This window comes from Coregonus clupeaformis, unplaced genomic scaffold (assembly GCF_020615455.1).
Source record: "Coregonus clupeaformis isolate EN_2021a unplaced genomic scaffold, ASM2061545v1 scaf1131, whole genome shotgun sequence".
In the NCBI taxonomy this organism is placed as follows: domain Eukaryota; kingdom Metazoa; phylum Chordata; class Actinopteri; order Salmoniformes; family Salmonidae; genus Coregonus; species Coregonus clupeaformis.
In genome coordinates, this window is record NW_025534585.1 from 27,425 (window position 1) to 53,431 (window position 26,007).

At 42.3% G+C, this 26,007-nt stretch overlaps 2 protein-coding genes across 3 annotated transcripts; both read right to left on the bottom strand.

The window, feature by feature from the left end:
- Positions 1 to 1,069: 1,069 nt before the first annotated feature.
- On the bottom strand, positions 1,070 to 22,652 carry LOC121533611 (AP-1 complex subunit mu-1). 2 transcript variants are annotated; one of them, XM_041839704.1, is made up of 12 exons: positions 22,560 to 22,652; positions 21,361 to 21,517; positions 20,987 to 21,054; positions 20,729 to 20,859; positions 20,341 to 20,488; positions 20,033 to 20,159; positions 19,554 to 19,696; positions 18,007 to 18,078; positions 17,701 to 17,859; positions 17,415 to 17,540; positions 8,199 to 8,274; positions 1,070 to 1,898 (listed from the first exon to the last, which is right to left on the bottom strand). In XM_041839704.1, exons 2-12 carry the CDS (start codon positions 21,479 to 21,481, stop codon positions 1,876 to 1,878), a joined length of 1,194 nt encoding a protein of 397 aa, XP_041695638.1. In that variant the 5' UTR covers positions 21,482 to 21,517; positions 22,560 to 22,652; the 3' UTR covers positions 1,070 to 1,875. The 2 variants fall into 2 exon arrangements, with proteins under 2 accessions (XP_041695638.1, XP_041695637.1); XM_041839703.2 differs by lacking the exon at positions 22,560 to 22,652 and adding an exon at positions 22,128 to 22,340.
- A 789-nt stretch (positions 22,653 to 23,441) lies between these two features.
- Positions 23,442 to 25,947, bottom strand: LOC121533609 (protein FAM32A-like). The gene is made up of 4 exons (XM_041839700.2): positions 25,813 to 25,947; positions 23,954 to 24,098; positions 23,758 to 23,811; positions 23,442 to 23,630 (listed from the first exon to the last, which is right to left on the bottom strand). Exons 1-4 carry the CDS (start codon positions 25,944 to 25,946, stop codon positions 23,562 to 23,564), a joined length of 402 nt encoding a protein of 133 aa, XP_041695634.1. The 5' UTR covers position 25,947; the 3' UTR covers positions 23,442 to 23,561.
- Between the last annotated feature and the right edge of the window lie 60 nt (positions 25,948 to 26,007).

The window sequence follows — 26,007 nt, forward strand, 5'->3', positions numbered from 1 at the left end:
TCTAAACATATAGCCCAACATTTGTAGAACAACTAAAGTTACATTAATAACTAGTATATAGGAGTACCTATTTCTTTGTTAACGCTCAACACAGAATAGCCGCGTGTGCGCACTCCCTCAAATCGTTTGGAGAAAATATCCTTTCCATTTTATACAGCTTTGTTCAATTGTATTCTTCATACTATAAAATAATGCTACGGAATTCTAAGCAAATCTTGTCTGCTAAATGAACTAGTGTAGCCCACAGCCATATGGCATAGCCACTAACTGTAAGTTGCTCTGGATAAGAGCATCTGCTAAATGACTAAAATGTAAAATGTATAGCCAGATGAGGACCTAACATAAGGACAACTCAGAGTATGCTATTCTATTATTCTGAAATAGAATACATTTTCTTCATATCATGTTTCTTTAGACCTGTCTAAAATAAATAATGGATTTATTGTGAAGGTGTAAGCTATATTACATGGATTTATTAGACTTTTTAAAATGTAGATGTTCCAAAAGGTCTGCATCAGTGCCTTGTAGGCTGTGCTTGGAAGCCAGGAGATGCAAAATGTGTTTATGTTAATTAACGGTCAACTACCATGAGACCAGCAGTTATTTACTTGACAATCAACGGCTGATGAAATTTCGTAACCGCCACAGCCCTAATCATACCATGTTCAAAGTCGCTTAGGTCACTCGTTTCGCCCATTCTAACGTTAAATCGAACAGTAACCGAATGCCTGTCTGCCTGCTTTCTATAACAAGCCACAGCCACATGACTGACTGTCTGTAGGAGCGATCCATTTTCGTGAATAGGGTGATGTTCCTATAATTGGCCGGTGAGTGTACACGTATAACCATTTAATAGCTAGCTTAATTCCACTGACCACTGTGAGGATAAGAAACCAAAAAACGAATGAAAGATCAAAATGACAAACGGAAAAACACAAAATGTTTTTAAATGAATCAGATAATTAGCAATTAATACATCCTTAATAAACATTCAGGATTGTATTCTTCATAGGGGTAATGGTGGCCTAAAGGAACTGTACTTTTGGAGTCATGACACAAACATAAAAACTAATGTGGCACATATTTTATTACATTGTCTATTTTAAGTGCTCACTTTGATCTGCATGAATGTACCAATGCACCTTATCTCATCATAACAGCCACACAGACTGATGTCTGATGAAGCCTGACCAGACAAAATAGATTAAAGAGCTTTTTCAGCTTTGAGTCAGGCTATCACCAAGTAAATGGAACAGAGAAATGAAGAATGCAGTTTGTCAATTCACATTAGCTTCTTATAACACTGTACTGTTTCGTTGGTCACACTCAACTTGTAACACCTGAAATTGACCTATGAAATAACATTTCAAGCAGGTAATTTAGATGGAAAAGGGGGAAAGTATATATAATTTTTTTTTTAAAGGAGTGTGGCAGTCCCACTCACATATTTTCTGTTTTTATTGGACAGGAAAGATATAGAGAGGAAGGAGAGAGGACATAGCAGTGGTACAGATCCAAACCCATGCTGCAGCGGTATATGTGATCTGGAGGCAGCAGCTTCGAACGCTAGACCACAAGGAAGTAAAGTATCAATAATTGTATTCATTATTTGCAACTGACCTACCTTTGCGTAACTCTAGAAATATTATACATTTCACTGCTTTTGGAGGAGTACAACTGTAAACAAATAAAAGCCTAAATTCGGAATTTTCAGAGGAGTATCATTTTCATATTATGGCACTAAACTTGAACCAAACTTTAAAGATGGAAATGAAAACAAATATTAAGACATTTGACAACAACGGCCCATGACATAGGACTATAGGTAATTATACATCCTGGAAATATGGGTCCTTTTTTCCCCTGCTGCAGCTTCTATTGGGTTCGGAGCTGGTAATCTGGAGAAAAAAATAAAATTAAAATAATAATTAGTGATCTCATCAGTAACAACATACATTTCGCTGACAGTCATACATGAATATTGACTGATCTATAAACATTGGTTTGGCCATAAAAGCTAAGCGAATGCTTACAGAGAAGTCCTTTCCCTACCCTTCCATCTTGACCTCAAAACACACACAATTCATTAACGTTTTAATATTACTCCAAGAGCCAATCAAAATAAACAGTGATTCGTCTTGTGGGAGTTGGCTCCACCCATTATAAAACAAACAGAAGAAAGACAATAAGTAGAGACAACTCTTGTTAAAACCAGCAGAACCAGCTCAAGGATAAGTTTCCTTATTTTAGTTCCCTCAGACCAAAGATTGTGTGTTTGTAAGGAGACGTTAAGTTCCTCTGGTGCTATGCTTGGCAGTATGAGTCGTAAATAAACATCTTAAACACACATACATTTACAATGGGAAGCACACAGCTGTATGGAGTTTGGTTTCTTCGCTCAAGCCAAGTTCTGACTGCTTATCCGTTCAGGAATCTGAGTTTTGAGTAGAGGTGAGCATGACATCCGCACTCCCTCTCACACACAACGGATTGTGTACTTGTTTATGTATGTGTGTACGTACAGTTGACACACCTACTCATTCCAGGGTACTTCTTTATTTTTACTATTTTCTACATTGTAGAATAATAGTGAAGACATCAAAACTATGAAATAACACACATATGGAATCATGTAGTAACCAAAAAAGTGTTAAACTAATCTAAATATATTTGAGATTTCAGATTCTTCAAAGTAGCCACCCTTTGCCTTGATGACAGCTTTGCACACTATTGGCATTCTCTCAACCAGCTTCATGAGGTAGTCCCCTGGAATGCATTTCAATTAACAGGTGTGCCTTGTTAAAAGTTAATCTGTGGAATTTCTTTCCTTCTTAATGCGTTTGAGCCAATCAGTTGTGTTGTGACAAGTTAGGGGTGGTATACAGAAGATAGCCCTATTTGGTAAAAGACCAAGAACAGCTCAAATAAGCAAAGAGAAACAACAGTCCATCATTACTTCAAGACATGAAGGTCAGTCAATCCGGAAATTTCAAGAATTTTGAAAGTTTCTTCAAGTGCAGTTTGTAAAATCCATCAAGCGCTATTATGAAACTGGCTTTCATGAGGACCGCCACAGGAAAGGAAGACCCAGAGTTACCTCTGCTGCAGAGGATACGTTCATTAGAGTTAACTGCACCTCAGATTGCAGCCCAAATAAATGCTTCACAGAGTTCATGTAACAGACACATCTCAACATCAACTGTTCAGAGGAGACTGCATGAAATCAGGCCTTCATGGTCGAATTGCTGCAAAGAAACCACTACTAAAGGACACCAATAAGAAGAAGAGACTTGCTTGGGCCAAGAAACACGAGCAATGGACATTAGACCGGTGGAAATCTGTCCTTTGGTCTGATGAGTCCAAATTAGAGATCTTCTGTTCCAACCGCGTGTCTTTGTGAGACGCAGAGTAGGTGAACGGATGATCTCCGCATGTGTGGTTCCCACCGTGAAGCATGGAGGAGGTGTGATGGTGCTTTGCTGGTGACATGGTCAGTGATTTATTTATAATTCAAGGCACACATAACCAGCATGGCTACCACAGCATTCTGCAGCGATACACCATCCTATCTGGTTCACGCTTAGTGGGACTATCATTTGTTTTTCAACAGGACAATGACCCAAAACATACCTCCAGGCTGTGTAAGGGCTATTTGACCAAGAAGGAAAGTGATGGAGTGCTGCATCAGATGACCTGGCCTCCACAATCCCCCGACCTCAACCCAATTGAGATGGTTTGGGATGAGTTGGACTGCAGAGTGAAGGAAAAGCAGCCAACAAGTGCTCAGCATATGTGGGAACTCCTTCAAGACTGTTGGAAAAGCATTCCTCATGAAGCTGGTTGAGAGAATGCCAAGAGTGTGCAAAGCTGTCATCAAGGCAAAGGGTGGCTACTTTGAAGAATCAGTTTAACACTTTTTTGGTTACTACATGATTCCATACAATGTAGACAATAGTACAAATAAAGAAAACCCCTGGAATCAGTAGGTTTGTCCAAACTTTTGACTGGTACTATATGTACAGTATGTATGTATGTATGTATGTATGTATGTATGTATGTATGTATGTATGTATGTATGTATGTATGTATGTATGTATGTATGTATGTATGTATGTATGTGGACTGTGTGAATTCACTTTTACGACGAGGGCAAGCACGCAGCATGGGCCGGATTTAACGAGATCAGTACTGTCTGTTAGTGGAAACCTCTCCAAAATCGCACTCTTTAGCCTAAAGAACACAGCCTCAATTTCTGTAATGATAACAATAAAAAAAACACAGTTTGTTATGGAAACAGTGTGGTGTGGAACATTAGACATGGAGTGATGAAACCGCTTGCCCCCTAAGCCCAGCGTATCTGGTTTTCATTTGCCTTAAATCATATCTGCTTTAAGAGCAATTAAGTGCAACGCCTACGGTGGAGCAGTGTTTCTGTGGTTGCTAGGGGGAACCAGAGGCACTTGGAACAATGGTGAACTGAGCCCAATAGTATTGTTACGTGACGTGGGTTTGAAATGCACTACTGACATTTGTAATTCCTTTAACATGTGACGGTGGTTTGAGAAATACAGTGCCAAATTTGGTAGTTATGAAGTGTCTAACACAGACATCCACATGTTGCTGCCACACACACTTTAAATATCATAACATGTTTACTTCTAGTGAAACTCAACTGTTCGCTTTCTAAATGTGGGAATTCATATTGTTCGTTTGACAGAATGTTTTCATGTGAATAAAACTAAAGACTTTTGACCCCTTCAAAACAACTTTAACAGACCTAATAAACTTCAAAATATTACTTCTCGGTAATATGACATTTCTTTAAAAATATTTGACTTAACGGAACTCTTTAATCCAGTCTACACACCAGTCTAAATTACCCCGACTCGCCTGGATAACTATTTTTTATTGTAGAGTGCACATGCCACGGGCTAGACAATGGGTCTGGTGGCTTATTTCCACCCCCCCAAAGTCTCCTTGAAAATGACTGTCCTCTTAACCATCAAGCACATGCTGGTTTCCTATATGGCTTTTGAGTGAGGAGAACATTAAAGGGGTAGAATAAGACAGCTTAAGTCTTCAGGACTACTTTGGCTGTGGTAATTGATAGGCTGTGTTTACAGACCTTTACTGCACGCTCATGGGAGGTCTCTAATTTGGTCCTATGCGCCCCTCTCCCCAGAAATGCACGAGCACACAGTTCTTCTTGAAGAGACGGAGCCAATACGTGGCTTTGCTGACTCAGGCTCCTGGCCATAGCACAGTCACACACAGGGACACACAGATGATGTGCCATTGGCTCTCCGTGGTCCACAACAAAGTGCATGTTCGTGCTGGGGTAAAGCCACAGGTTCCTTGGGGGTGGCATCACCCTGTCACACCACTCCTACACTTTCCACCAGTCTTCAACGACAGCCCCGTCCGTGACCTCACCGCCACCAACATGCCAATCAGGACCTACGGCCACATCAAGGCCCCAAGGGCGCTCTGCAAATCGGACGAGGCTTTTCAATCAGCCTGAAGAAACTGTCAGGCTGCCAAAGGCATCAAGGCATCTAGTTGGGTTAGGGCCAGTGCTTTATTTCTAGAGTTGTACAGTGTCGAGTATCGCTTCCCCATAAAAGAACACTGCCCCTTTTTAAAAGTGATATGAAACGTGCAATTTGAAGTACTTTGTCTTTCATTGTTTGATAACATTGAGATGTCACATAGACATAGGTCAATAATAATTCACTTCTTCCCCTTTGAAGGTGTAAACTTTAATAGATTAAGTTAATAAAACCATACAGGATACCACGCTTAATATTAAGGATGCCTAATTACATTTCAGCTCTTTTAATGAAATCAATCTCATGAAGATTGAATCGTCAGTTAAGACTAGGGACATCTTTCCGCTAACGTTGCATCTCTTTTGATCAAGAAAATTACATAGGAGGAAAAAAAATACACAAAATGGTGGCGCGGTAGCAGTCTGCGGTGGGCACTGGCAAGGAATCAGTCTGGAAACTGGTGCCCAGTTTGACCACTAAAACCCAGAGCTCATCAAGATGATGCAAGCAGTCAGTTCAGGTGGCGTTGGCTATTCAGTTGGGGCCTTGGGGGTGAACATGGAAGTAAAACTTGGCAGTGGCCAGAGCACATGAGGTAGCCTACATGAGATATCTCGTCTTCACACCTAGTTTGTAATTACACCACTGTGATCCGTGTTGTTTGATTACCCTGACAGCTTCCACAACATGTCAACTTAAATCTGTTTAATAACAGGTTTGATGAGTGATAATAAAGTTGGATTTTGTATTAAAGTTAGGGGCATTAACTCAAACAAAAGGTCTAGTATTTTCTTTAACCCTAAGCGGAACTAGTGGAATCCCCCATACATGAACATTACAAATACAGATGTATGGAAAAGGTTAGCTACACCTTCCCTTTCGGTGAAATACAACAGTGCAGTATGATGGCACCGTTCTTAAATTTTTTATATCTGTGTCAACAAAATATTTTTTATTGTATTATTTAATCTTTATTTATCTAAAGAATTCAGTCTATATACACAGTACATCTACTGTAAGTATTCAGCGATCCACCCACGTTAAGGTCTAACCTCCCCAGTATGAAATCTATCACCCATCCTCAAGACAAGTAATTCAACAGACCCACTGATCCCTGTTTTATTAGATCCTATCAGAAACATTTTGTGAGAGGGGGACGATGGAAAAAGTATGCTTTCAGTTTCAGCAGCCCTGAATTCCCCTACTCACATGTGCATTCCTAAATCATTCCTTGGCTAAATGCACTGGCAATAACCCAGAGACATAAGGTAAGATAAACATTTAAGAGCAAGGGCGTGCACATGGAGTCCCTGTGGGCTGCCTACATTCGTCATCCGCTAACCCCAAACTGGAGAGGTCACCATCGTTTGGCAAAAGCCTCTCCGGCCGGCCCTCCCCTCTCGCTACGCTAGCAGGTTCTCTCAGTCCTCTGGGACCTCTGAGCTTTTCCCCCCTTCCGTGTTTTTCTTCCCTTTTTTCACTCTTGCAAAAGATAGTATCAATGTCAGAGTTGCAGCATCATTCTTAACCGCTTCAGCATGTGTTGGCTTTCGCTCTCCTCGCAGACAATGGAGGTGGAACTCATCTATTTCAGAGGGGATTGAGACAAAATGGAGCCATATAATTGCCGGGATTCATATTGTCAAATATCATGATACTTTCTGGTGAGAATGGATCACTGGAGATATTGTTTCTTGTCCGTTTAATCTACTTTCACTGTAGTGAAAACATTGACATGAATTCCATTAGGATCAGCGAGTCAGCGATTCAGATAGACTGGATTCAAGCCACACGCACAGACAACAACAAAGCCAGGACCTGTAGTTTGGCCTTGCATGGAGTAGACACCAAAGACCGCCCGGAACAAAATATTCAACCCCCCGATTGACAAAGTATCAAAACAAACGTCCAGTCGAGAGGCTGTCGGCGGAGACGAATGCCTTCCTCTGGTTGATATCGGAGGTAATGAATATGTTGGTTGGCTCTGCTCTGTGGGGGCCGGTGTATAAGTAAGACAGCCATTAGTTGGGGTGTAGTACGTACGACAGATGGCCAGCGGCCGCCAAGAACAACTATTTCCTGGATGCTTCCTTCCTGCCAATCAGAGTCGGGAGGGGAGGGGCCCCTGTCTCAGACCACCTGCACAGATAACCTGATCAGGAAGAGAGGCCTGGAGAGAGACGGACTGCCGACTGTACTATAGCGCCTTACAACATGGCGTACAGTAGATAACAGAACCACACACAGCACTGCATGAAGCAGGGGAAAATCCAGTGACGGACGTTGCAGACCACTTGGTAGCAGTGTCCCCTAGACTTATTCCTGGCAGGGCAAAACGGTCCCTGAAGCAACATTCAGTGCTGTAATTACTAAAACTATTGAAACCAGTAAAAGCCTCAACACTTATGTGCGGGGCAACAGAGCAACGTGGGGGGCCCACCCAGAAGCAGAAGAGCCAGAGTACAGGAGCAGAGCCACGTGGCAGTTCAGACATGCATAGTTCAACGCATACGATTGATGGTAGATGACAGTGCGTTTCACATGCAGATGTTTGGTGGGTGGGATAATGAGAGATCATGATTACAGTATGGTGGGTTAAGGGTCAGTCTTCATTGGGAGGTTTGGTGTGAATGTCTAGTTCAGCCTTACCTCCGTTCTGTGTGATATATCGAACCCATGGCAGAGCCTGGTAGCCACTCTTCTCAATGATCTTCAGGTAGCGCACCTAAAAACAAGAGTGAGCAAACAAACATCACACTGTGTATGTCCATCATCACACTGAGCGCAAACAGTGATTAAAGGGAGTAATTAGAGTACATACACTGAGTGTACAAAACACTAGGAACACCTGCTCTTTCCATGACATAAACTGACCAGGTGAATCCAGGTGAAAGCTATGATCCCTTATTGATGTCACCTGTTAAATCCACTTCAATCAGTGTAGATGAAAGGGAGGAGACAGGTTAAAGAAGAGTTTTTAAGCCTTGAGATAATTGAGACATTGATTGTGTATGTGTGCCATTCAGAGGGTGAATGGGCAAGACAAAATATTTAAGTGCCTTTGAACGGGGTATGGTAGTAGGTGCACCGGTTTGAGTGTGTCAAGAACTGCAACGCTGCTGGGTTTTTGACGCTCAACAGTTTCCCATGTGTATCAAGGATGGTCCACCACCCAAAGGACATCCAGCCAACTTGACACAACTATGGGAAGCATTGGACTCAAGAAGGGCCAGCATGCCTGTGGAACGCTTTCAACACCTTGTAGAGTCCATACTCCGAGAAATTGTGGCTGTTCTGAGGGTAAAAGGGGGTGCTCAATATAACTCAATATTAGGAAGGTGTTTCTTATGTTTTGTACACTCAGTTTATTTAATGTCAATCTGAGCCTGTTTGGAAAACCAGTCAAGTACATTGAATATAACAAAATAGGGTTAACTGTACATGATACTGTGTTGTTTTTACAAGGAAGATTCTTTTTTACATCCACTTAAAATACTACCTTTAACAATGCCAAGTTACACCCATAAGGTCATATATGCCCTGTAAACAAAGTAAACGTCTGCAGATGATGGGAACTATTCTCACATTCAAGAGAGAAATGAGCTGGTATGAAGAAGTGGTTAAGAAACTTTTCGATATTAATACAAATTAGGGAACTGGCACTTCCCAATCCTATGTGAAATTTCATAAATTCTTCACTTGCCCTTCTTGTGAAACTACAACCTATTGAACAAGACCCACCAAGGGCACACATATTGCATAACTGTGAGTGTAAGCAGAACACATGAGAATGCAACTGTCATTAAAATCTCATTATTTTACACTGAGGCCTATAAAACAAACAATATATTTAGCATGCTTATCTCTGTGGTGAGCTTATCAGTGGATTGAGCTTCATATTCCCCCATCGTAAAACAGTTCCTTATTGTTTCATGGCTGGGCTTTCGTTGAAACGGGGAGCACCTTGAGGCATTCAGAGATTCTAACAGAACATGAGAGTGGGGGATTACGCCTTAAATCTTCCCCAGTATAAAAGACTTGCAATAATGGCCCCGAGAATTACACTGACAGACAGATTTGACGATGTGTAAATGGCCACAGCACACCGCACCGCAGCCCAGCTCTCTTCACATAAATACTGAGCTTTTTATCAACACCATATGGGAAAGATGATCGTTTTTGCATTAGGGAGTGAAACACTTTACACCAAGGGTACCATAAATCATAACTGGGCCGTAATGAAGAAACCCACACTACAACAGGACACAGGCCCTTACAGGCTCCTCAACGAACACCTCTGGGTGTGGTCCGTCTGTCTGGGGGTCCTGATGAAGATGCAACAGGCATGCAGTCGGGCACCCAAAACACATCCTTCATGTTCCTCTCAGAAAGGTGTGAACACTGCCAGTATCAGGACATAACCTGCCTCCAAGACACACAAGGTGGTTTGTCTCATAACAGGGAGCTGCTCCATTCCTCTCCAAAAAGGCTATGATCCTGCACTCTGGTGCAAAGGCAACCTAGTTGGACACAAACACATTTACTCCACAGAGGTAGATCGGTCTGCTGACCTGACATTATCCATATCAGACTAGGGCTGTTTTTGGACTGTGAGCTGTAGAAATCGCCTCCCATTTACGCACCATGCCTATTTCAAGTGTGATTTAAGCTCTAAAGGGTGTTTGAGGCAGATCACACGGCCAATACACAATGCAGAATGAATATGTCTATATGCATATAGGACTGTCTGAACGGTCTCAGAGCTGTGTGTGTGTGTCTGCAGTCTAGACGTTGTGAGAACAGGAGGATCTCAGTGCTGGCAGGTCAAAGCTAACATCAGTTAGGTCTAGTGGCTGTCATTGGCAGAACAGGGGTGCTAGCAGGTCAAAGCAAGCCAACAAGGCCCATCAGAATGGCCTGGTGGTTATCATGTTGACACTCCCCAACTACCCTCAATTGTGCGATCACCTCATACATATCACTAAAGATTATGAATGACGTTTTTGTCCAACACTTCCATTACCTCTGGCCTATATTGATATATCCATACTTTTATCAGCCAGAATCATGCTAACCTTTAGTCTCCTATCTTGAATCATGCTAACCTTTAGTCTCCTATCTTGAATCATGCTAACCTTTAGTCTCCTATCTTGAATCATGCTAACCTTTAGTCTCCTATCTTGAATCATGCTAACCTTTAGTCTCCTATCTTGAATCATGCTAACCTTTAGTCTCCTATCTTGCCTAAAAGTGATATGCTAACTGAGCCAATTCAACGTTGAACTTTCCTAATATTTCATAGTTTCTATGTTTAGCCAACAATACCAAGTCATAGTGAGAAATAGCCTTGATCAAAAGAGATGCAGGAATAGTACCCACAGGGTGAAACAAGGACAGACCTCTTTTCTCGTCCTGAAGTCTCCAACATTAGTTGACCCGTCTACAACTCTACACGGCCGGTGGTGAAATTGGTAGCTTCTTATTCCTACACTACCAGTTAGTCGCAGACAGTAACAAGGTTGGCTGATGTGATGCTGTAATGAATGCAGCTAAATCGAGGTGTAGCCTACTACTCTATGTCTAAGTAGTCTGGTGCCTTACAAATTTAGATGCTTGTTGTTCTAAACTACTGTAAGACCAAAGCGGGCACGATTTGGCAAACATTTTCACACATTCGTTCCAAAGTTTCGGACACATTCGGACCAAGCTAAAAATGTCATATTTCAAGGACACCCTCTTGAAATATAGCATATTTATCTTGGGGATGAATGTGTCCTCAGTGTTTAAGGATTTCTCTGAGATGTTAGAGAATGTGAATACAGAGACAGTAGTTATTTAGAACAAGCGGTTTCTCTAGGCTATCTGGTAGACAATTGACCTTTTCAACAGCTATTTGATTTGATCAGCATGAGGTAAGAGCTTCAATGAATGCTCAAGCAAAAATAGTCAATGAATCTGTCACCCATGGTCCAACAAACAACTTGTTTTTAAGATCTCTTTTGAAACAACTAAACCTACATGACAGTTCTACTAACTACTGATAGATGTCTAATCATTTCTGTTTATAACAGTAAGAACAGTTTATTTACATTAAATGAAGATCAAATTATCATCTGCTTACAAAACTTACAGCAAAGGCACATCCATCAATCGCTTTTCTTGGGCATGTCAAATTGGTACAACACCGGAATATCTACTTTCCAGGATATCCGTGATGATATCTGTGCCAAATATAGTTCTTATTTTCATACACAATGCCAGTTTTTTATTCAGTACATGATATGGACTATGATATATTTACTGTAAATAATGAATACTTGCAGTTGGCCATGCGTTCTGTTCTGGTGGTTGACTAGGCCTATATGGAGTACATCTCTCTGAGGGGCTGGTGGGCCACGCCACTGTGTCTGAGGGGAGGGGGAACCTGGCTGTAATTATCCCCTGGAGGGGGACAGATGAGCCCTGATGTGGCTTCCCCCCCTACCATCAGCAGGCTATAAAGAAACCCGGCAGCCTCTGCCTCTAGAGCAGCCCAAACCGCTCTGGTGGTAAACTTCCCTTTTCTACCTCAGATAGGATATGGCTGGGGGGCTTAATGCACATCTGCCTGTAGGCCTGGCTGGCGGTGGGGTAAAACACCACTTTGATATACCACGCTGTCTAATCAAGGAGTTGATGATGTGGTTCCTCTTTTTTTTTGTGCTGTGTGTCGTGTGTGAGAGACAAGGGAGCGTGGAGAGTGAGTGTGCACACATGCTCACACATGCAGCCAGGCATATGCAGAGGCACGCACCCACAGACACACACACACTGAGCAGTAAATGGCGTGCTCCCTGTAATAAGCCCAGGCTGCATAAATGTTCCCTCAATGCTAGCAGAGAACCTTGGTGGCGTGCGGTGGGCTCCGTTGGAGCGACCACAGGGGCTCTGCACAGTTCAAGAGGCCCTGGAACACCAGCGAAGCGGCCTTGGGGTCAGCGAGGGCCACAAAATAGCTCCTCATCAAAACCCCTAAATAGTAGCTTCCAGTAGCATCTCTGATGAAGGCTCCATTGATCTCTGGTTGAGTGAGTTATTTTGAGGGGCTGCGGTTTACAAGCAACCCTTTCCTCAAGGTGCCACCACTAGGGTTAAATAAGTGTGGCTACGTTACGAGTGCATCTTGTAGTGATGATGAAACCGTTCGGTGAACATTGTCTGGTAGAACACTACAACAGGAAGACACTGTCAATGTCTCTCAGTCGATCCATTTGATTATGAAAGCTCTCATTTTCCATTAGTGCCAAAACCTCCTCATTTCCAGAGAAATTCAAGCAAAGTGTAATTTAATCCTCTGTCTTTCAATTCTGTGTGGGATGCCACTGCAGAATATTGATTTGGGAATGACACAAAAAACTGAGAAAAACTCTTATTTAGCAGAGCATGTTTGGCTCTTTAACATGTGTGTATAGAAATATGTTCAAACTGATAACTATATTGGGTAGATCATGTCTAATTTATTAAAACAGTTTGACAGTTTTACTGTTAACCTATAAAGCGTTACATGGGCTTGCTCCTACCTATCTTTCCGAGTTGGTCCTGCCGTACATACCAATACGTACGCTACGGTCACAAGACGCAGGCCTCCTAATTGTCCCTAGAATTTCTAAGCAAACAGCGGGAGGCAGGGCTTTCTCCTATAGATCTCCATTTTTATGGAACAGTCTGCCTACCCATGTGAGAGACGCAGACTCGGTCTCAACCTTTAAGTCTTTACTGAAGACTTATCTCTTCAGTAGGTCATATGATTGAGTGTAGTCTGGCCCAGGAGTGTGAAGGTGAACGGAAAGGCTCTGGAGCAACGAACAGCCCTTGCTGTCTCTGCCAGGCTGGTTCCCCTCTCCACTGGGGTTCTCTGCCTCTAACCCTGTTGCAGGGGCTGAGTCACTGGCTTGCTGGTGCTCTTTCATGCCGTCCCTGGGAGGGGTGCGTCACTTGAGTGGGTTGAGTTACTGACGTGATCTTCCTGTCTGGGTTGGCGCCCCCCTTGGTTTGTGCTGTGGTGGAGACCTCTGTGGGCTATACTCGGCCTTGTCTCAGGATTGTAAGTTGGTGGTTGAGGATATCCCTCTAGTGGTGCGGGGGCTGTGCTTTGGCAGAGTGGGTGGGGTTATATCCTTCCTGTTTGGCCCTGTCCGGGGTTTCTTCGGATGGGGCCACAGTGTCTCCGGACCGCTCCTGTCTCAGCCTCCAGTATTTATGCTGCAGTAGTTTATGTGTCGGGGGCTGGGGTTAGTTGGTTATACCTGGAGTACTTCTCCTGTCTTATCCAGTGTCCTGTGTGAATTTAAGTATGCTCTCTCTAATTCTCTCGTTCTCTCTTTCTCTCTGAGAACCTGAGCCCTAGGACCATACGTCAGGACTACCGGGCATGATGACACCTTGCTGTCCCCAGTCCGCCTGGCCTTGCTGCTATTCCAGTTTCAACTGTTCTGCCTGCGGTTACGAAACCCCTACCTGTCCCAGACCTGCTGTTTTCAACTCTTAATGATCGGCTATGAAAAGCCAACTGAGAGACCTGAGCCCTAGGACCATACGTCGGGACTACCGCCGTGGTGACTCCTTGCTGTCCCCAGTCCGCCTGGCCTTGCTGCTATTCCAGTTTCAACTGTTCTGCCTGCGGTTATGGAACCCCTACCTGTCCCAGACCTGCTGTTTTCAACTCTTAATGATCGGCTATGAAAAGCCAACTGAGATTTATTCCTGATTATTATTTGACCATGCTTGTCACTTATGAACATTTTTGAACATCTTGGCATGGTTCTGTTATAATCTTCACCCGGCACAGCCAGAAGAGGACTGGCCACCCCTCATAGCCTGGTTCCTCTCTAGGTTTCTTCCTAGGTTTTCGCCTTTCTAGGGAGTTTTTCCTAGCCACCGTGCTTCTACACCTGCATTACTAGCTGTTTGGGGTTTTAGGCTGGGTTTCTGTACAGCACTTCGAGATATTAGCTGATGTAAGAAGGGCTATATAAAATAAAATTGATTGATTGATTGATTGACAGTGAATTTAGAGAATTTGCATAGACGGTAAATCCAGATAGAGATCAGGTAATATATCCTGTGGCTTTACAGGCAAGACAGAGGCCCTGTGAATACATGGAACAAAGCCTATTGAAAAAGGTTTTGTCATACGCTCTCACAAAAGAAAGGAAATCATCCCAACGCACACATAAACCTGCTATGGAAGGTGAGGTAACCACCAGACACCAATGCTGCTTTCCAGCCATGTGAACTGATATCACCACTGTGAGCTAGCATGTCACATTTATTTAGAATACGACACAATGGAGGTGTAGATAACAGGCTTGAGTTTCTCCTGCTTTACTGACTCTTAACTCAACTGTAATATCCAACTCCCTGCACCCCCAAAGTGCCTAATTTGTGTTTAGCCCCAATGCATGGCAGCTTAGCTGAGATGTCCCTCGGCAAACTTTAAAATCTAGGCTAGTTGTTACTAAGGCTGCAAATGTTGTGCAGGTCCAGCTAAAAAACACAGTGCTGCAGCACAATGATGTAAGGATTCATATTTTCCCAAAGATAATTCATATTCATCCCAAGAGTCCTGGGAAATACCACAAAAATCAGGCGTTTTTGTTTATTTGGATCCCCATTCGTTTTGCAGAAGCAATAGCTACTCTTTCTGGAGTCACAAATTGCCAATTTAAAGCGTTTAAAACCAAGATATTGTAAAAATGCCTGGGTTCTCCCCAAATATGAAGGGTGCTGCGCCACCTTGTCGGCTTGGCTGCGCCACTATGTGAAGATATCAGAGAAAATGAAACTGATATTTAGTAATGATAGAGTAACGATCTTTGATCAACAATTACATTGTTGTGAACTGCGAAACAGGCCATTCATAAATTCAGAGCGTTCTCATGTTCCTCAATTAATTCAGTGCATTTCAGCAGTGGTAATCTCAACACAGAGCGCGCTCAAGACGCAGAGTATAGAGCTGTCGAATCATACAAACTTTGTAACGGCAGTCAAACAAAAGTAAAAAGAACAAAGTTGCTAAGCTTGCTAGATAACATCCTTCAACGAATGACAGAATATCTCCAATATTTGGCGAAATCGAGTTGATGATTATATAGATAGCAGATCAGCTTATGAATCACGGGGAGATGAAGAGTGGAAATGTTTTTAAAAAGGTATCTTAACAGGGAAAACCTCTGTTTAAAAAATATCCATATATACTCTCATACCGTTTGTTGATCGCACCTGTTGTATTCGGCGCATGTGGCCAATAAAATTTGATTTGACATTCTCTACCGAAGCTCTCATATGGGCAGCAAGTACGAGAGAAGCTATAGCTGTATTTTGACATGCATAGGAAAAAGACGTGCTTTGATAATGCAACCTATGGATTACAGAATAAAGTTAGGAATTTCCATGCGAGACAGGAGTCAGGATTTTGGGTTTCAGTGGGATTGGGACTGGATTGGAAAATAGCCTAGGCGCTATGACAGGAGAAGATAGAATTTTCCCTCATGCCACTGAATTGTTAACAGACTGTGACAGATGTAATGTATTGTGCATAGGGGCCTATCAAATTTGTGACTGTCTGAAGAATCACAATGATAACTCAGAGAGGCACATTTTTTAAAATAGGCTATACAGTAGGGGTTTCCTGTAGGGTTTATTAACGGCATTCAGGTCGCGTGTGCAGTCCGGCAGTGTCAATTATGTGTGTGCTTTGAATTTATGGTGACTTTGTGTGAAGTTAATATGCTAGACTCCATGCAACAACCTGTTTGGATAATGTGCTATTTTATTTTTTGCTAATCTGCTTTTGTGGAATTGCATTAGCCACTTTGGGGTAAAATGTAATTTCCCGGGTCTTGTCATTTTATTTTTGGGGGAAATATGAAGAGTGTTCCCGGGACAGTCCCGGGATCCCAGTTACCCATGTTAATCCCTACAATGATGTAATGTGTCGACTTCATAGCTTTGTATTCCTGTATGGAGACGCAAACGGTTTGTTTTAGTGCTGTTGTGAGGGTGTGCGTCTCGATAATAAATTTGCCATGCTCGTTTTTCACCAGGAAATTGGGAAACAAAGACACGAGGCGAGCGAACCCACCACTGAGCCAACGAAAAGGCTTTCCTTTGATTCTCTGGGCTCTGACGTAATTTCCCTGGTATCAGATCTGGAAGCAGAGGGCTGTCAGGGAGAGCTTGACACTGATCCAGAACACCACCCAACATAAAAAAGGACCTGCACACTGGTACTGTGCTCCTAATTGTTCTCATCTTAACCATCCCATCTACTACCTTTTGGCCATTAGGTCTGAGTATTATGGGTAGAAACAATGTCTCAATAAAACAGAGCAAAACAAAGTCAGTCCTAAAAGCAGTGAGCGTGTGGATCAGATTTTCTTTTTTAGCAGTTGCCTGATGCTAGCTATACAGTATCTGTGCAGAACTATTTGAATGTGTGTACATCCTTTTGAGTGCTGCTTGTCAACATCTTAGCTCTCTAGTGTAGATATGTTCTCTGACAGAGACCCGCCAGGCCAACGCTACAGTGATGAAGGGATGTTGTTCTTTGTGTTGGTTGACTGACAGTTTGTCTGTTGTACGGTCTGTATTTAAAATGACAGCAGTTCTACCTACAACAGAACCACACACACACACACACGACACCAGTCTTTGAAGCACAAACCAAGCACGATCTCAAGCACACCTCAGGTTCTCAGCGCGAGCAGTCAGACCTCATCTGTGTTACAACAGCGCCATCCTGTGTTAGAATGATTCCCAGTCTCCCACTAACAGCAACAAGAGACCCCTGGTGGATAGAAGAGGTACTGCAGTAAGGATGCTCACTTGGATGCCAGACGTAGTGAAGTAGGGGATCTCAAACTTGACACTGATGGGGGGCTTCCCCTCCTTGTCCTCTGCTTCCACACTTGGCAGACCGAAGTGGGCTCTCATCAGATACTCCTTACCCCCCTGAGACAAGACAAAACAAAACAGAGCAAGAGTTAGGATTGTATCCAGGTTAGTTAAGTGACACTTTAGATTTTTGTGGTTATGTTCAGACTCTCAAAGAACCCTACTTTGAGAACTATGGTCTACGCTAGCATGCGGTCCAGTGTGTTGTTGTACTCACCGGGAATGACTTGATGGACCAGACGACCTCACTGTTCTCTGGGATCCACTTGACACTGCCCACCGTGGTCTTGAACTTGGGCGAGTCCGCATCTGTGGGAACTGGAATGTGGATCTCCACGTTGTTGGCCGTGGACCGCCTCTTGAACTGACTCTTAGCCTTAGACAGAAAAAGAGAGATTAATATACAGCATTTCTGAATATCATGCCATTTGCGTTTATGATAGCTTTGTGGTTAACTATTGATTTGATACCAGAGCATACTGTTATCTTAGCTGCTGGGTAACGTTGCAGGGCTGGTGTTTACCTTGATCATGTACTCGATCCTGCTGTGGGAGTGTTTCTCTATCACAGACTCTATCCAGATCAGGGGCTTCACCTGGGGACAATACATTTCATAGGCTTAAAAAAAAAAACTAATCAATACAACGAAAGGGTAATTTCTGCATTGACACATCTTTCTTGTACATGCAAAATGGCATGTCATAATGTCACAATCTCATACGCATAAATACATGAGTAATTCCTTAACCTCTACGGGATCGGTGTCCCATATACGGGACGGTTGAGCTAACGTGCGCTAATGTGATTAGCATGACTTGTAAGTAATAGCAAACTTTCCAGGACATAGACATGTCTTATATGGGCAGAAAGCTTACATTCTTGTTAATCTAACTGCACTGTCCAATTTACAGTAGCTATTACAGTGAAAAAATACCATGCTATTGTTTGAGAAGAGTGCACAACAACAAAAAACTTAGCACGGCAACTGGTTTGATACATTCACCTCTGAAGGTAAATAATGTACTTACATTCAGTAATCTTGATCTGATTGGTCATCCTGAGGGTCCCAGAGATAAAATGTAGCATAGTTTTGTTTGATAAAATCCATTTTTATATTCAAATGTAGGAACTGGGTTCTACAGTTTGAACCTTTGCCATCTCTGGCTCCACACCCACCCTGCCCGGCCATCTAGATGTGTGAAAGTTAGTGTATAAGCTAATGATCCATCATGTATGACATTCCTGGGAATGTGTAAACATACATTTTGTATTACCATATAATTTTTGTATGTTCTCTATAGTTATGTACTTGAAAATGTATCAATTGACCAATTTGGCACATTTGGGCAGACTTGATACAAAATAGTCCAGTATTGCAACGCTTCACTGAATCAATTTGAAAAACTTTGCGCGCACACTGCTGCCATCTAGTGGCCAAAATCTAAATCGCACCTAAACCGCAATATTATATTGTGGCCTTTCTTTTGCATTTCAAAGATGGAACAACAAAACTAATAGAAAACGCATGTTTTTTTGGTTGTATTATCTTTTACCAGATCTAATGTGTTATATTCTCCTACATTAATTTCACATTTCCACAAACTTTAAAGTGTTTCTTTCAAATGGTATCAAGAATATGCATATTCTTGATTCAGGTCCTAAGCTACAGGCAGTTAGATTTGGGTATGTCATTTTAGGCGAAAATCTGAGCAGTACATACTCTGCTGTTCTATCGCTCGTGCAATGATGTGCAATGCCCGAGGTAAAAAACAGTGTTCGTTGTTTGAAGTAACTTCTTTATTGTTTTAATATTGCAAACGGACATGGCAGTTTCACCAAGTACGGATTTCAGCTTTAATTTGTACACTTCTAATTGCATGCCCATCCCTTAAAGGGGCGGTAACACAGACAGAGATAAAACCTAGTCTTGGACTAAGAAGCCCTTTCGATGGAGAATCTCCATGAAGCATGGTTTTTTGTCTAAGAAGTCATCTTTGTCTGTAAAACAGACCCATAACAACAAGCCCATCTAATCAAATTAAACTGGCCTCTCTCTCATACAGTACATACGTGTGTATTGAGGCGGTAGGACATGAGCTCAAACTCTCCATCGGGGGGAATGAAGGAGATGGTGCGGTCATTCTCAAAGCGGGACAGACGCACACACTGGTGGAACTTCGTGTCCTCCAGCTCCACTGATTTACTCTTCCCTCCTGTGGTGAGCATAGCCACAGAGAGAGTCAGGGCATGAGAGGATTGTACGTGGTACAAGTACAGTCATCTGAGAAAAACGAAAGCTCTGTTTGGAATTTAAATTGATTAGAGGTAAGAGCTGAATCATAACTTGAAATATGTGTGCACTGCATACAACAAAATTATGCAATGATGTCTATGGGAAATTCTAAGCAAAAGGCTAAGTCACGCGTTAGTGTCTAAAATTAGGTCTGAGAATACAGACAAACAGCTTTGAAATCTGACATGCATGTCTTTTAACTGAACTGTAACCCATCCACAGTGGCAAACTGTGTGCAGAGTGCAGAGGAACTCACGGCCAGTGTTCTCAAACAGAACTTTGTCGTTGAGGCCCAGACGCAGCTCAGGCATCCCTGACAAGAACACACGCATCTTGATGGAGCCCACGATCTCACTGCGCAGTACGTTACCGTTTGCACTGACCTGCACAGAGGAGAGAAAGGGGGAGAAGTGTCAGACCGTTTACAACAATTGCAGAAATGCGTCTAAGTTGAAAATGGTTGATAGTACTTCAATGAAACACTGAATCCTTTTGTCATAGAGAAGACTGTATTAGAGGGAGGCGAGTGTTAGACTTAGAACACGACGTGACAAGGTGCCGCACCAGAAGATTAACAGACTCGATGACATCCAGGAAGACTTCATTCTTCCTGTACTTTATGCCCTCTGACCTCCAGGACACAGCGTTGGTGACGGTGGCAGGGGGGCGCGGGCCCCCTGTGTCCAGCTTGTGCCCCTCTTGGGTGATGTACCTACAAACCAACAAAGACAGACCGGGTGAGAGGACAGGACAAAACTGAGAGGAACTGTCTGTCATACTGGGTGTTTAGGTGAAATGTAAGAAACTGTACATACAGTACTGTAGGTCACTACTACATTATTTTATCATGTTTAACTTGGAGGAATTTTAAACTGTTTAATGGAAGCTAAACATAGGTTTGTACAGAGACAAGAGTGTTGTAGACAGATTAAGGGCTAGATAGGATACTCACTCTTGAAGGATCTTGCTGTCAGTAGTCTGGGGGTAGCCAAAGTCCATCAGCTCATCCATCAACTCATAGATGATGACAAAGTTATCTCTGATACTCTCCTCTTCCAATTCTTTAAAATACTCTGAGAAAACCTGCAGAGACAATAGACTGAGTCTAGATACAACACATTTCTTACCAGTTAACCACCAGTAATTACCTATGGGTTATTGGAAAATAAGACCACTGCACACCATTATAGACAGACTTATTGCAACTCACCTGGATAATTTTGTAGAGGAAAGAGAAGACCAAGGAGACACAGGCATTTTTCTTAGACGTTGCTACAACTGATGGAACATTTGTTAAGGTGAAAAGTTGATGTGGGGCTGTCAACATGAGTCGACTTTTATCTACCTCAATAAAGTGGAATTTGCAAGAAGTGAACCTATCCATTGCTTCAGCTCTCAGCGAGAGTAGTAGTACTTTGACCTAAGCAATCAAACCAACCATCACTCTCCCTTTTTCCCAGAGCAAGATATGGAACGGTTTCCCATTTGTATTGGGGACTCTATATTGGAAAGGCAAAGGAATACTGAGGCAGTAGTCATTCTAATCCCCTTTGTGAGAGGTTGAGTGAGTGGCAGTAAGGATACGGTACAGGTTGTTGTGTTTGATCCACATGAAGCGGACCCCTCCGTGGGCCAGGATAGGGGATAAGTTGCCCTCCTCCTCTCTGTCCATGAGGATGGGCATAAAGTGCTCAATCTCTGACATGTCCACATCTCCTCTGTAGTTACGACAAACCAGAACCTGGAGAGGTGAAACAAAATCAACAGGAACTTACTTCTCTAGCTATCTCTCCATCCTACATGGTATGTGCCTCCTGATGACATCCTGAACTTGCATCATGTTTTCATATCTTCAAGTGTCTTTGATATGGAACACAAAAATCTACATGGGTCTAACTGGACTATGCATTTGAGCCTTCACATGGAGTGTGTTTTCATTCTCAAAACAGGCCTTTGGATGGAGGCAAATGTTGGAGATCATGATGACATCCATGGATGGTATGGGCTCTTGTCAAGCTTGTGATACAGTATACTGTTCATATGGCCACCACAACCATTATCATGCAGAATTTGGCCACAATACATCACGTGATCCATTGAACCAGTCCATCCCAATCCAGTCTAGCTGGTGGGTTAGCTGCTAGCTAAGAAACTTGCTACAATGCATATTATTAATTTCCCGTGTCAACATAAAAAACTACCCATCTCAAATTCACTGTTGTATATTTTTCTTAGAACGTAAAGTTGCTAGCTATATATTGTACTTTGACCATCAAATTATGCGATGCATTAGTAAACATATGTGAACCATTTTAGATTAAGCTAGCTAAGCAAATATCATGTCCTCTTACCTTGCCTTTGAGGTCTAACACATACACCGCACTTGCTGACATTTTGCTTTTAGCTCGTCGTAACTTACTACGAGTTGGTACCGGTGAAATATATGTATAATATCTAAATAATAAAATACAAAAACATGTGGCGGTACGGTAGCATCCACCTAGGAGTGCTAGGTGTCGCCTGCTAACATCAGAGAGGAAGAAGCGAAACGAGAGAATTTACTCCGCCCACATTTTGTCCACGAAAACAAGTCCGCCAATGAGTGTCGAATTTGGTCAACAACAAAAAATGAATTGCTTATTTGATCAAATAGAAGTTTCGTGTTCGATTGTTACGAATGAACTAACGTACGTGGTATTTCGGCAAAAACAAAACTACTTTATATCGGAGTTCTGCTTGTTGTTCACATGCGTATCTGCCCTCTTATTAGCTAGTGGTCCCACCTTATATCGCCTCCTCCCGCCTGCCTTCAACCTTTGAGGATAAGTATTTCCATTGTTAAGAGTGGTTACTCGACTATCTTGTCAATATTATAGAAAATCTTTGCTAACATTTAAAATATTTTCTGCACACGTCACAAACCGGAAAACACAAACGCTCATACTGCCCTACTTCCGGGAAGCTATCGCTGCATATTCCCAACACACGTTGTTGCCTTCATACATAATTTATCATAATTAGATAGAATTTGCTTCATATTTTTTTATATTACCAATTATGCTCACTGTAATTAATATATTGAGAGACTCCACTGTACGTACTTATGCATGTGACGTTATAAGAGACCACAGCTCTGCCCTCTACTTTACAAAATGCCTCTGGTCTCTTGCGTTTCGATCTAAATTTAATTGTACAATATTGACAGCAATGAACTACACAGCCAATACTAATGTAATCAATTTAAGGTTAATAAATAACTGCATTTCCAGACAAGGAAAAGTAACTCAGTTTAATTAAATACACATTACAGCAGCATTCATGTCTCAGTGGTCTAAGGCACTGCATCGCAGTGCTAGCTGTGCCACTAGAGATCCTGGTTCGAATCCAGGCTCTGTCATAGCCGGCCGCGACCGGGAGACCCATGGGGCGGCGCACAATTGGCCCAGCGTCGTCCAGGGTAGGGGAGGGAATGGCCGGCAGGGATGTAGCTCAGCAGGGTTGTGGGTTCGATTCCCGCGGGGGGCCAGTATGAAAAATAGAAAATTATGTATGCACTCACTAACTGTAAGTCGCTCTGGATAAGAGCGTCTGCTAAATGACTAAAATGTAATGTAAATGTAATCTAGTATAATTCTACGTAAGGAACCAAAATATATTCACACAAATTACCACATTATAAAATGACTTTAATGTACAACAGAAATGACACCGCATGGGTAACAATGGGCAAAAAAAAAGTAACTTCTAAAGCACATTCTAAAATTAAAGTGATCCAGGATTCCTCTTCATTTGGTCCAGCTGACTTTAGGAATATCGTAATGTTCTGTCAGGGAGTCCAGGTGACGGTTGAAATCCTGCAATACAACAAAAATAACTTTGTTTATAGTCAATGCCAGGGGTTTGTAGAACTCAAATCTCCCCAAAAGGGTTTTCTGAATTACAGTAAATTAATGCAGATGTTTTCAAATAATAAGGTCTTACCTCAACTCTCCGCTTGTGAGTTTTTTCTGCTTTGTTCAAAATTCTCTCCATTTGCTGAAAGAAATTGAAAAAGTAGGGTGTGAATTCTGGTATTGTAAGCAGGAAATAGGTATTTTTTATCCCATGACTAACAATGTCTCTCTATTTCAGTGCTAGAACATCAATAGGACAATACATTTAGGACAATGATTATTACCCTCTTCTCTTGCATCTTGTCAAAAGCCATTTGAGCTGGTGTTCTTTTGTCAATGTATCCACTCTTGGTCTCCTCCTCTTCGTTTTTATTTGTATTAATTTGCTGCTCCAAACAACGCTTCTTCTCCTTGTCCTTCTTCTTCTTTCTAAAATAGTAAAATAATGCCAACAGATGATGGGTTGCTAGTGAGGAGTTAGCGAGCTAGCCTGCTACATATCTACATAGCTAGCCTACACCAAATCAAATCACATTTTATTTGTCACATGCGCCGAATACAAAAGGTGTAGACCATACAGTGAAATGCTTACTTACAAGCCCTTAACCAACAATGCAGTTTTAAGAAAAATAAGAGTTAAGTAAAAAATAGATAAGTAAACAATTAAAAATTAAAATAATTAAAGAGCAGCAGTAAAATAACAGTAGCGAGGCTATATACAGGGGGTACCGGTACAGAGACGTCAATGTGCAGGGGCACAGGTTAGTCGAGGTAATATGTACATGTAGGTAGAGTTCAAGTGACTATGCCTAGATAATAAACAGTAGCAGCTGCGTAAAAGAGGGGGTGGAAACAATGCAAATTGTCCGGGTAGCCATTTGATTAGCTGTTCAGGAGTCTTATGGCTTTGGGGTAGAAGCTGTTAAGAAGCCTTTTGGACCTAGACTTGGCGCTCCGGTACTGCTTGCCGTGTGGTAGCAGAGAGAACAGTCTATGACTAGGGAGGCTGAGTCTGACAATTTTTAGGGCATTCCTCTGACACCTTCGGTCGGAGGCCGAACAGTTGCCATACCAGGCAGTGATGCAACCAGTCAGGATGCTCTCGATGGTGCAGCTGTTGAACTTTGAGGATCTGAGGACCCATGCCAAATATTTTCAGTCTCCTGAGGGGGAATAGGCTTAGTCGTGCCCTCTTCATGACTGTCTTATAATATAATATGCCATTTAGCAGACGCTTTTATCCAAAGCGACTTACAGTCATGCGTGCATACATTTTTTTGTGTATGGGTGGTCCCGGGGATCGAACCCACTACCCTGGCGTTACAAGCGCTGTGCTCTACCAGCTGAGCTACAGAGTGTTTAGCTTATATGTTTGTTTACTTGCACTTAAAAGCTACATGCATTTGAGAAGGCTAACACTATGTAACTATTTACAGTGAACAAAAGATGATTTAGCCGTTGTTACCATGTTTGATAGTTAGCTGGTTAGCTTAGCTGGCAAAGATTTTTTATATCTAACCCAAAATAGACCAGAGTCTGTCGTTTCCAATGGAAGCGAATGAATAATAGTGGGCAGAACAAGCAAGCAGGTGGGCAGAGCCAAGCACTAGCTAGTGAGATCCTATTGGCGCGTTCTAGCATTTATTTGCATATTTACGTTAGGGAACGCTTACTCTGAAGTGCGCTTGTGCAATAACGCAATTCGTCCGCGCACTACTAAACAAAACAAAAAATGAAACTTTGGCAAATGGTAAAGTCTATAAAACGCAGTCCAGTCTGTTTGTGACATATTCTAATTTTGGAAACAGAAAACTGTATGGAGATCAAATGTTTCATTGATGAAAACATTTGCAGAAATGTAGGCCAAAATTAATCTCGCTCCCATTTCCGTTCACTCGCCTTGCTCTCATCACCATATTTGGTAGTGAGTGGAAAAGCCAACCTGATGCTTCACATTTATACATCCGGCGAAACATCTGGCTCATTGTTCTAACTGCATTGTTTTAGCTGTATTAGCTGCTGGTATATAGGGACAGAGAGCTAGCTAGCTACGTTGCTCTTTGACTCCATTTTAAACATAGTTAGGTGTGGACAATGTTAAGAGCACATTTATTTATAAGTAACAATAACATGAAATACATACTTTTTACCCGCGGAAACAACGCCTATTCCTTTCAATTTCAGGGAGCCTTTCTGGACGGTGGCGTATTGATCCGACATTTGTTGTTGATGTCGAATTCGTTCTTCCTCTCTCGCTGTTATGCAGATGATTTTCATGAATGGTACTCTGCTGCCCCCTAGTGCAGAGTACCATGCATTCCTCCCAGCAGGTGGCAGT

Excerpts from the sequence above, each read along its gene's own strand:
- LOC121533611 (XM_041839703.2), bottom strand. The coding sequence starts at position 22,169 with ATGTCAGCAAGTGCGGTGTATGTGTTAGACCTCAAAGGCAAG. Across the intron at positions 20,489-20,728 it reads GACAGCAAGATCCTTCAAGA|GTACATCACCCAAGAGGGGC; the intron begins GTGAGTATCCTA and ends GTTGGTTTGTAG. Across the intron at positions 8,275-17,414 it reads TCACTACGTCTGGCATCCAA|GTGCGCTACCTGAAGATCAT; the intron begins GTGAGCATCCTT and ends TCTTGTTTTTAG.
- LOC121533609 (XM_041839700.2), bottom strand. The coding sequence starts at position 25,946 with ATGAAAATCATCTGCATAACAGCGAGAGAGGAAGAACGAATTCGACAT. Across the intron at positions 24,099-25,812 it reads GTTGTTTCCGCGGGTAAAAA|AAAGAAGAAGAAGGACAAGG; the intron begins GTATGTATTTCA and ends TTACTATTTTAG. Across the intron at positions 23,631-23,757 it reads CTCACAAGCGGAGAGTTGAG|GATTTCAACCGTCACCTGGA; the intron begins GTAAGACCTTAT and ends GTTGTATTGCAG.